The 12,314-nt window shown below is 26.9% G+C and overlaps 1 protein-coding gene across 6 annotated transcripts in view; it reads left to right on the top strand.

Annotated features, from left to right (window-relative positions):
- The window catches only part of LOC122498634 (transcription factor AP-2-epsilon), a 376,673-nt gene that overhangs the window by 306,795 nt on the left and 57,564 nt on the right, over positions 1-12,314 (top strand). For 5 of the 6 annotated variants that reach the window (XM_043606457.1, XM_043606459.1, XM_043606458.1 and 2 more), the window contains one exon: positions 11,917-12,108. In XM_043606457.1, the coding sequence (XP_043462392.1) occupies positions 11,917-12,108 (192 nt within the window). The remainder of the gene's footprint in view (positions 1-11,916; positions 12,109-12,314) is intronic. The other variant, XM_043606455.1, reaches the window with a different exon arrangement.

A 12,314-nucleotide genomic window follows, 5' to 3' on the forward strand; every position in this document is an offset into this window, starting at 1 on the left:
TTCAATTATGGTCAAAAGTTTAAAAAAAAGTTATAGTCAAAATTTCAATTATTTTTATAAATATTAAAATTTTTCTCTAAAATTCAATTATTTTCAAAAATTTTTATAAAATTCTTGGCAATATTTTAATTATTTAAAAAAATTTTAATAAAATTCTTGACAAAATTTCAATTATTTTCAAAAACTTTTTCAATTCAATGAAATTTTTTTACAGAGATTCAATTATTTTTAATTCATTTTTAATCTAATTTCTCGAAAAATGAAATTGTTTTTAAAAATTTTATTGAAATTCGTCAAAAGAATTTTAATTACCTATTTAAAAATTTGTTGATAAAATTCTTTAAATGAGAGTTGAATTTTAAAAAACATTCAATTCTTCATTAAATTATTTTTTTTTGTATTTAAATAATTGAATTGTCGTAGAATATTCTAATAATAATTAATTGAAATATGAATTTCAGTTGAAACTTTAGATAATAATTGAGTTTTTAAAAGCAGGTCTTAAAAATCTTTGAATGGTTGAATTGTTCATACGTTTAACTTAAAATTGTGTAGATTTAATTTTTTTGTAAAAGTTGAATTGAATTTTTTTGAAGTTATTTAAAGTTTTTATTTTCTAATATATATTTGATTGAAGAATTTCCGAATACCTGAATAATCGATGAAATTTCGTAAAATTGAATTGTAAACAAAAGGATTTGAAAATGTTGAAAGAAATTTTTCAGAAATTATTAATAATAATTAATTTACACTTTATAAAGAAGAATTTTAGTTCAAAATTGTGGAAAACAATAATTGAATTAAAATGATAAAAGTAATTTTGCATAAGTTGCAGTATATTCTTATAATATAAAATGATTTTATCAGTCGATCATTTTTAATTATTATAAAACATGAAGATATCGATTGCTCCGAGTCGAAGACTCGGAGTGATCGATATTTTCATGTTTTATAACAATTTTATGTTTAATTTCAAAAAGGTTTGAATTAAAAATTTTGTAAAATATAAATGTAGTTTTAAAAACCTGGAAAAATTTCGTTTTTTAACCTAGAAAACCTGGAAAAGTCAGGGAATTTGAAATGAGTAAAAGCGTGGCAACCTTGAGTAAATTATACATTCGATTATAGATGGGCAAAGTCGACTATTATTTTTATTTGTTTTTCGTTTAAATCTCTTTCTTTTATACGCAAAGCAAATTAATTTCAATATAAGTAATTCAGGCCTTGAATCGACTCTAGTATTTAGGCAAAAAAAATTATTTTTTTCAGGCGTATTATAGTCACCGGTCAATAAATTGCCGATTATTGTCCTTGGGCAATAAAGAACCGATTATTATTCTAGCGCAATAAAGTGTACCTACTTTAATATGAAGCTGAAACTGGCACCCATTGAATTTTGGAAATTAAATTTTAAAGTTAAATATTTTAAAAAATTAATTTGCTAAAGCTTCGTAAAAAATATTTAACTTTAGAATTTTTCCAAAAAATGACCTAGTTTTAATTTTGACTAGGGTACCAAAATGGGTATTTTGGTAGTTGGTACCACTTAGGGAGTAGTCTAGGGTAAAAATTCTAAGATCGCGTATGTAACAAGTTGACATTTACTTTGACACGATAATCTGATTTGTTAGTGAATCATGAGTAAATTTAACGAAGGGTTAATATCGTTGTCGTTGTCGTTGTCGATTCGACTTGACGGAGTTATTTTTCTCTTTATGTGTGGTAAGATGAAAGCGGGTCTGCGGGTTATCGCTGGCAAGAAATCTCCTGCTTTCCCATAGACCTGCCTTCCGTTTCTTCGATGACAATCTTCCCTCCTTTAGAAGAGTCACTGATGATAAGTGTATCAAGCAGTTATATACATACATAGGTATAAAATATCTTTGTGCACGAACAGAATATACGCCTCTACAAATAACTTTAGTTGTATGTCATTTTTCATAGAAATTATATCTAAAGAGAAGAATAACATGAGATCTACAGTTAACATTATAAATAATTACTGTCTCTTTAAAAATTTCTTAAGTTTGCAGGTAAATAATGGAAAAAGGAAAAAAAAGAATCTAGCGAACCATTGCCGATGGCGGAAGTAGTTTAAAACCTAAAAATTAATCTAATTTATTAAAAATAGTTGAAATATTTTATAAATCAGTAGCATAAAGTAGTTGTAAGTGTTTTCAAAGGATGATGAAAATTGGTCATGGTTCATCGAGTGATGAATACCCGTTGAAAAGGGGAAACATTAACAAGGAATGAAGTCTATCCGTTGAACGGTTTGTGCAAAGTAGTTGGCGTCAGATTAAATTCTAAAGGCCTGATTTCACACCGACTGAAAATCCGTCATAGGAGGACCTTTGCCATCTCTAACATTAAGATACCTCGAATGTTAAATGCATGTGGATATATTTATGCACGTATATATATACAAGGAAGATGGGAATATTCTTACATTTAATTTTCATCTTCCATCATGTGTTGAGTGTATCTTTCGCCAACATTATTGACGACGAATAGGAATCAACTTTCTGTATAGGAACATGGGAAACATCTTCTGTACACTGTTAGCGGTACTATAAACCCGATGCATGCTCTTTAATCTCTCACTAAATCGCGTGGCTACAAACTAAAAATTCCAGTACAAATTCTGTACAAATTCGAGCCAATAGTGAATCATACAAATTTGAAATTGATAACCTAATTGCAAAAATTAAAGTGTTAAATTATTTTTCAGTTTAAGTTTTGTTTGGGAGAGTAATTCATATCAAAAATGATAATTTAATTAGGATCTACTGCTATTAGTCTTTCTAGTTTTTACATATTTACCCGAAAAATGTTTCAATAGAAAACATTGTGGTGACTAATTTTCAAAGCCACAAAATGTTATTGACTTTTTCGAACCGACAAAAGGTGTGAAAAATCATCAAAGTCGTGACGATGGTTAAATGATTCTTATTAGTAAAAAAAGTAAATGGGAATATTTGAAATGTTTGAAAGAACACGTGAAATATTAAGCATATGAAGATGTTTCCAGAGTTCAAATGAAAGCAAGTTGTTACATTTACTATAAAAGATTTTTTATTCTAATTTATGAGAATGTATAGATGAAGAAAAGGTATTTCACGATAATTATAATACAACCAATATGGTAAAAAGCAACAGCAAAGTCTATCAGTTTTGTTTGATCACTATTCTCATTCGATATTGAAATGCTAAACACGAGTATACAAATGATACATAGGATTTTTAATGCTGAGATCCGATTCAAATCGACAAAAATATCTTTCGCTTATTCAGAGAAGCGATAATTAACCAATCTTAGTTAGAAAACTGTTGACACATATTTCCCACGTTTGGTGACATTTGTAAAAGCGTTCATGCACTTTATATACTTAATTAGAAAGGTGTAAAAATTCTTCCACTGTTTGTCTTTTTTAAATGTTTTTATCAGGCACTTCATTGGAATGTCTACCCAAGTCATATTATTTCAGCAGTTGTGAATAAAATTCAAAAAGATATTTTCACAAAACTTATGGAAAATTAAGTCTAATTTTGGACGCACGTGTATATGGATGACAGTCTCGCAGTTATAATATATGAATAATTTATTCTTCGCGTCGAAAAAAAGTTGCGTATGTACATTGGAAGATGTATATATTTAAGTTTATGAGAGGACCACGCCTTGTCCGTTTGAAAATAAAAGGAAATTTCGGTAGTATTTAAACTGAGAAGCAAGACCCAGTTCCCACGTGGGTCAGGTCTAAGATGACTTGGCGATACCATCACATACACAGCTCAGTTTTTATGAGTGTATGCGTCTGTAGCTGATGCAGAACTTGTTGCTGTTTAAATAAACATATACATACATGTTCATTCTACTCGATAATATCTTCAGCACAGCGCGAGCATACCGTTTCATCCCAAAGAGAGTCAATAGTCGCAGGGAATGCGAGTAATTATTGCAAGTAATCAAGATTACGCAAATCACTCATTAAATATCTTTTGTCCCGTACTACAATCGATCATACATTTCGTTTCAACATTGTAATTGAAACGACATGTACAATCAAAATGTAACATAGAAAACAAATTGTAATTTCAGGTAACTTTGCTTTGCTTTCATTTTATATACATTGTATATCATTGAAAAGTATTCAAATATTTCAAAACTACATAGTTTTGAAATGAAAATAAGAAAAATTATACTAATTCATAAAATTGATCTGGAACATAGTCTTGAAGATCTGGTTCACAATCGATGGTTTGGTGCTACTATTGCAACATATTCTCAATTTTGGAAACGTTGGTAAAATGTTCTCAATATTTATCCTTCCTTTTGGATCCTCCATTTTGGGGACGCATGATTATTCCCCAAATGTCATTTTTCCGAAATGTCATTTTACCGAACTGCACTTTTGCGAATAGTCATTTTTGCGAATCGCCATTTTTACGAATTGTCAATTTTCCGAAAAGTCATTTTTGCGAATTGTCATTTTTGCGAAAATTCCTATAGTAAACTTGTATGCATATATAGATTTACTATAGGAATTTTCGCAAAAATAACAATTCGCAAAAATGACTTTTCGGAAAATTGACAATTCGTAAAAATGGCGATTCGCAAAAATGACTTCTCGCAAAAATGACAATTCGTAAAAATGGCGATCCTCAAAAGTGACAATTCGCAAAAATGACAATTCGCAAAAATGCCAATTCGTAAAAATGACTTTTCGCAAAAATGACTAATCGTAAGAATGACATTCCACAAAAATGGCTTTTCGCAAAAATTACATTTCACAAAAATGTCTTCGTAAAAATGACAATTCGCAAAAATGACTTTTCGGAAAATCGACAATTCGTAAAAATGGCGATTCGCGAAAATGACTTTTCGGAAAATTGACAATTCGTAAAAATGGCGAGTCGCAAAAATTACAATTCGCAAAAGTGCAGTTCGGTAAAATGACATTTCGGAAAAATGACATTTGCGGAATAATCATGCGTCCCGTTATTAAATGTAAAAGTTTTGAGTAGCTTTTTAGTAAATAGACAATTACTGGCGATCGGATGAACTGATTTTAATAAAAATTGGAAGAGAGCTTAATGAGGAATTGTACATTAGATAAATGATGAAAATTTTAATTAAAAAATACAATTTGTTTAAATAAATTAACTTTTTAATTCTTGAGATTAAAAAAAAATGTTTGATTTTTTAATAATCAAATATAAAATGCTTTTAAGATTTTATTTGAAGAATAAAAAAGTGGGATTTTTTATTACTTTAAAAAATAAAATATTTTCAGTTACAAAAAATTTAAGAATTTATATATATGTTTTAAAAATTTTAAACATATACCCAAAAAAATGTAGGGGCCCACTTCAGGAATTCTTACCCAAGTGATAACAATTCGTTATAAAAAAAAACCCGCAAAAATCTCCGATTAACTAGTTTTATCAAAATCGATCAAAGTCAGATTTTTATCATTCACATTTAGTTCACTTTAGTCCAACTTGAATAATTTTTATTAAATATATTATTTAAATACTTATTTGTTTTTCAACGGGAACTGATTTTAAGAAATTTCAATTTAAAACCTTCTGAATAATTTCTAAAAACAACAATTATAACCCTTCCAAAATTCAATTCTTTTTTACAATTTTTAACTAAACTTTGTCTCTAAATAAATTATTTAAATAAAAAAAATTCAATTTTTTATAATAATTTTAAGTGTCCATGTTTTTTTTCAAAATTATTATGGAGCAATTCCATGTAAACTGATCGAAACAAAAAAATTCGATTTTAAAAAAATTTTTAAAATTAAGCATTTTTTGTGTAATTTTCAATTACAAAACTGTTTTTTTTTAAATAATTTTTTAACCCCTTTTTTAAAAAAAAAACTTTATTTTTCAATTTTTACAAAAACTGCATCATTTTCTATTATTTCATCATTTTTATTAGGAAACTGAGAGTTTTTCCAATAAATTATGTAAATTTTAAAAATGGGACAACAATCGGTTTTCAATAAAATGAACAAAAAGTGTTTAAAAAGTTGATTTTTATTTTTATTTTATTTTTATTTATTATTTATTTACTGAATTGAAATGAAAAATTTTGCCAAACACAGCATAATTCTTAAAATTAATGTTTTAAAAATATTTTAAAATAATTTTTGTAAGATAATAGTTGTTCAATTATATAAAATTTAAAATTTTTAATATACTTGAAATTTATGGTAAAATTTACTAAAAACAATTAAAGTTTGATTAAATTTTTTAAAAATAATTAAACTTTTTAGAAATATAAAAAAATGTTAGGCTATTTTTTAAGAATTTTAATTATAATTATGAACATCATTTCTCATAAATTTTAATATACATTATTACAATATTCATCTCCAAAATTTATTATAGAACAATACTAAGAATTAGTCTTTTAAAAATATATTGTGTAATGTAATTTTTCCAAAGTAATTGAATTTCTTAAAAGAATTTTTATGCAAAAAAAAACATTTTTTATAGAATTTTAATTAAAAATTTTGAATATGATTGTTTTCTTTCAAAATGTTCAGAATAATTCTAAAAAATGTTAATGTTATTATTTTTTGTATGCCTTTGAATTTTCGGAAATAAGTAATTGGAAATATTTAAAATAATTAAATTTTAAAAAATTAGAACCAAAAAAAAATTCTAAAAATTACTTTTTTCAAAAATATTTTCACGTGATTTTTCGAAGCTAATTTTGATGTATTTTCATTTTTAAATTTACACTTATATAGTTTTTTCATTAAAATTTTTAAGAATTTAATTACTTTTAAAATTTACAATTAAAATTCTTCTAAAAGTTGATTTTCAAAAATTGATGTAATAAAATATTTGAAAAAATCAATTAACTTCAATTAGATTTTACAAAAATTCAATTATTCAAATTCTTTTTAATATATTTATATACAAATATTGAAAATTTTGAAAATTTAATTAAAAAGATTATTCAAAAATAATTTTAGAAAGATTTGTCTGTAGTAATTTTTACACTATATAAAAATCGAAATAAGTTGTATTTTATACTAAAAAATGTGATATTTTGTTGAAAAAATTGGAAGAAAATTCGAAAAATACACAATTTTTTAAAATCAGTCGAAAAAGTCATAATATTCGAGACCTGTAGTATTAATTTGATACTAACGTGAATCAACTTGAAACCAAAAATTTGATAAACTTATTATTTTATCTACATTTTTTACATCAATTCGTTACAATTTAATACTTAAAATTTAGGTAAAAACGAATAAATTTTCACCTTTAATATTTAATTAAAAACGAGTAAATTTGTTAAGTGACAGTTTTTCAAAATTCAAAATGGCGGATTCAATATGGTGGACGATATGTTTAAAATGAATGCAATTTTTGTGAATTTTATGAAATCTGTTACCCGGGGTTTTTTGGGTCACTAATTACAAATCAGAACTTAGATTTAAAAAATTCAACATGGCGGATCCAATATGGTGGAAAATATATATAAAATTAATTTAATTTTCATGAAATGTATGTGATTCTGAGGATTTTAAGGGTTTTTAATAAAATGTAATTGTTACTTTTCTTCAGTGTTTCTGTAAAATTTCTTTGTCGAATTATAAGTATAATTAGTTGAAATTGAAAATCAGTTGAATTAACACTGATTGAATTTTAGAGAGTAGGGTAACTAATCACGATACTTATCTATTTGGCTCGAGGCAGTTTTGATTGGAGAAATAGTTGTATAGGTTCTGGCCGGTATATCGGAGCGGCAAAAATTCAGTCAATGTGATTTCATTTGGTGGCCGTCGTTTAACGAGAGAAAGGCGATCACGTTTCATCTCATTAGTCGAGTGGCGTGGCGCGGTTACATCAATTTATAACTAACGCGAAGTTAGACTTCAATTCACTCCAACTTGCTTAATTAGCACTCCACTTTTTTTTCTTTTTCTTCAATCCTCATCTTTAACTTATACTTCATTTCCCCTGACAATGTGAAAGCTTATTCCAAGAATTATTGTTTAATTATTATTTCTTATTATTTCTTATTTTTTCTCAATTTCACCGATTTTTATACGCATTTATTACTGCGGCACATTACTTTATTACAAAATAATCTTTATCTCTTATTTTCGGCATTTTTATACTTTAGTCTCTTTAAAAACTCTTTTTAATGGAACCAACAACCAATGTATAAGTTTGCTTTTTGATTTTAGGAAATAATAATTAATTTCATTTTTAATTTTATTTTTATTTATTTATTTTTTTTATATTTTAAAAACAAACCCTCTTTCCTTGTAAGATGATTTAAAGATTTTGTATATATGACAAATGACGCAATTATATTACGTGCTTCAACAGATGTTTGTATTACTTTTCTCATATCTTTCAGACTCAAAACAAAATCTCGAACGCTGAAAAATTTCCCGAGACTTGATGGCAAGTGAATTTTGTCAAATTTAACGCAAAATAAAAAAATTTTATGATAATTAACTGATTGCAGTTTCAAAACCTTAAAGGATCTTATGAAAGGAAGCTTTCTTTTTTCAGTTCAATCTTCACTTTCTCCTCTCGCTCTATAATTATATTTCTTTAATATCATTTCACATGAAAGGACCGCGAGAACTTAAAATCTGATGTCCAATATAATTACAAATAGAGTTGATGATGAGTTTGTCTCAGATAAATAAAAATTAGTTTTTCAAAATTTATTTTTCTTGAAGTTAAGTTTAAATCTATTTGAAAAGTAAAATGACAAAAATAAAATATTCTTTTTAGTTTATAAATTAGTAAAAATAATTATAAAATGTTAAATATTCGTTTGGCGTAAATTTTTCAGCTTTAATTTTAAGAAATTCTGTATGATGATTTGCATTTGAAAGAATGGAGGAACCCTTCCGACTTATCGTACAGTATGTCAGCCTTTATAATTCTTGGCATGTTTGCATCAAAGCAAACGTCTGCGGCATGCTCCTCCAGGGAATGTTTAAGATCTGTCCGGAACTTAATAAGTAAATTACTGCGTATGGCCCACTATGCAAAATTTCAAGCCATACAAGAAAAATGACTCAAGAATGAAATCTTTCAAGTTTTTCAATTTACCAACGCAAAATAGCTTGCCCATGATAACACATAAAATGAATAAATATTTCACCACTAAATTCTTATCTATTATTTGCATAATATTGGCAATATACTTTTTAGTGTGATGGATCGATCTCTGAATCATTTGGGTTTATTCATTTTTTTAAACAATAACAAATTTTAGATACTTTCTGATCAGCAAATTTTTCAAGCCCTCTCTATGCTGAAGCAAACGCACCAAATTTTAAGGAAAAATATTAATTTTGTTCATAGATATTGAGCTTTTTGTAAGTGGGACACAAGTGTCCCACTTACAAAAAGCTCAATATCTATGAACAAAATGAATATTTTTCATTCAAATTTGGTGATCTCGCTAGGACAATATGTCCCAGGAGCATTAAAAGGTTAATGCTGTAAATTTTTAAACGTGTTTTTGATAATCTCTGTATTTGAGAATCTTCTTTTGTTTTCATATAAAACTAGACCTCAATTTCTTAACAAGGTTTACAGTGTGAAATATTAATTTCAAAAAAGATTTATAATTTTATAAACGAATTTGAAATGATGACACAACACTGAATCCTCCCCTCTTTATATTTATTATTGCATAAGATGAGATAATCACGTTTCACATTTTAATGTCCAATATATTAGAGCAGTTTAATTATAAATTATCAGATTTTAATTACAAATCACCACTAATTACATTTAATTATCTCTCGCACTACATTATTATCAGATTGCATAAGATTAATTTTCACTAATGTAATTTACTAATTGTAAGACGAAAATTTTTCACTTCAATTTTATAAAAATCGATAAAAAATTAAGATAATTAAAAATTGTTCTTGATTACAAAAATCGTTCTTAAAAAGTACGACGCAGATCAAAATGCTTGAAATTTGAAAATTGTTTTTAGAATTTAGATAAAAAATGAAAAAAAAACATCTTTTATCATTATAATAAAGTGAAACGAAAAGTTAAAATATACAATGAATTTTGAGAAGCTGATAAACAATTATTTCTGAATTTATAATATATTATGATGCCGAATATTGTTTTAGGATGAAAGCAAGTTGTGTGGTTAAATTTCATATACATAAGACTTCATCTAAGTTCTCTCATCTAACAGTAACTATGCGAGTACCGTGGTTTGTATAGCTTTGGAAGTATTCAAATATCTATACTTTCTCCATAACAATAAATTTTCATTTATAGCACAAGTATTTAAAAAAATTATTATTTTTAATAATTTTTTTAAGATTTTTTCAAGATTTTTTCAAGATGTTTTCATTGATTGTATTTTTATATTTTTAAAATACATTTTTCATTATCAATGTTTTAAAAATTGCTAAAGTATAATACACTGGAGCTTCACTTATTTTCACTAAGTCCAAACAAACTGAAAGGCAAAGTCGCACTTATTTTCACTCTGAAACGTAACATTCGAGTTGATTTGATTGGTGGATTCTTTAACATCAACCAATGAGAACGCACGGAGAACCATTTAACTGAAAATAAGTGAGACTGGAAATGGTGAAAATAAGTGAGACTGAAAATAAGTGAAGCTCCAGTGTAAAATAATACAAAGAATGTAAAAATCACATTCTCTGTGATTAAAAATATACAGAATTAACCCTTTAATGCCCCTGGGACATATATGTCCCTCCGAGTGTCCCACTTACGAAAAGTTCAATATCTCTAAACAAAATGAATATTTTTCATTCAAATTTGATGCGTTTGCTTCAGCACAGAGAGGACTTCAAAAATAAATGAACGGTTGATTAGAATTTTATTAAAAGATATTAGGAATAAAAAGAGATTAAAAAAAAGAAAACAGTGTCTAAAATACTCGATAAATTGTATCAAGTTGAATGACCTTTACGGACTGCTATATCGATAAAAGAAAAGATAATTTTAAATGAATCGGTAATAGTTAATGAATGCGTAGTATTGCACGGTCATTACTGGAACATTAACGCTTCGATTACTTAATAATTTCTTGAAATGAGGAATGTAACGAGCTAGCAAAAGCTGAATTGCATTTATTGCTTATGTAAGTGTACATTAATGCCGAATGACTATCAAAGAGTGCGATTAGACTTTAACGGTATTCAAGCACCTTTGACAGGGCACAGCAATAAAAGCTATAACTATATGGCCTTTAATAAAATTATTGAAGGTAAAATATTTTCTTTATTTAAAAATCAGACCTCCACCTGTTTCGCTATCTTTATATATACGAATACATGAAAAAAGGTTATAACTTTTATAACTGAATTAACAGGTTTTTAAAATCACTTTCTAGTTTATTTGTCACATAAAGAGTATTCATTTATAATACCATAATAAAATGTTAAACTATAGAATTTTTTTAAACGTGGTTCGAGTTAATCTACTTTAGTAGAATTATAATTTAAGTTAGGATTTAAATAAAATTAAACATTATCAGGCTTTGGATAGTACAATTTCTGGATTATTATTTATTTTTGACAATTTTTAAAAAATACGACTTTTTTCGATATGTTTTTAATAAAGTGTGAGTTTTGCGATTTGTATTTCACATTTTGCAACAAAATACTACATTTTTTTGGTATAAAATACTGTTTCTTTCTATTTTTATAGTGTCTTACTTTTTGAAAGCCTTTTAGAGTATATGAAACTTCTGTTTTAAGAACAGTTATCATTTATTAAAATGAATTTTGAAACAGGCGGATAGTATAACCCAGCTGGTCAATTATAAAATGGCCATTATTGCCCAAGGGTAATAAAGTGTGATAAGTGAGTTATTAATATATGAAATTTGATGTGGTTTACTTATTGTTTCAGACAAATATGCACGCGTCGTTTCCTTACGATGGTGGGCGAAATAGTGGAGGAGGTGGCGGTGGTGGTGGCGGAAGAGGCGTTGAATACGGTGCCGTTCGACGTCCCGACGCACTTCTTCCACCCCCAGGTCTAGATCAGACTGACCTTGTACTTCACACAAGTCTCGTTGATGACCCCCAGGTGAGCGACGATGTACGTAATCGCAACACTTTTTTCATTCTCCTTTCACGAGCAAACTTTTATCATTTTTGACAACCGACAACATTCTTTCACCAACAACACAATAACAACAATTTTACATGCACTTTATTCAAAATCGAACACAAGTAATTTTACAGGGAAATCTTAGACTTCGAAATTCTCTAATTCGCAAAATTTGGAAGTCTAAGATTTACGCG

The sequence above is a fragment of the Leptopilina heterotoma genome, unplaced genomic scaffold (assembly GCF_015476425.1).
Source record: "Leptopilina heterotoma isolate Lh14 unplaced genomic scaffold, ASM1547642v1 Lhet_156, whole genome shotgun sequence".
Lineage (NCBI taxonomy): Eukaryota > Metazoa > Arthropoda > Insecta > Hymenoptera > Figitidae > Leptopilina > Leptopilina heterotoma.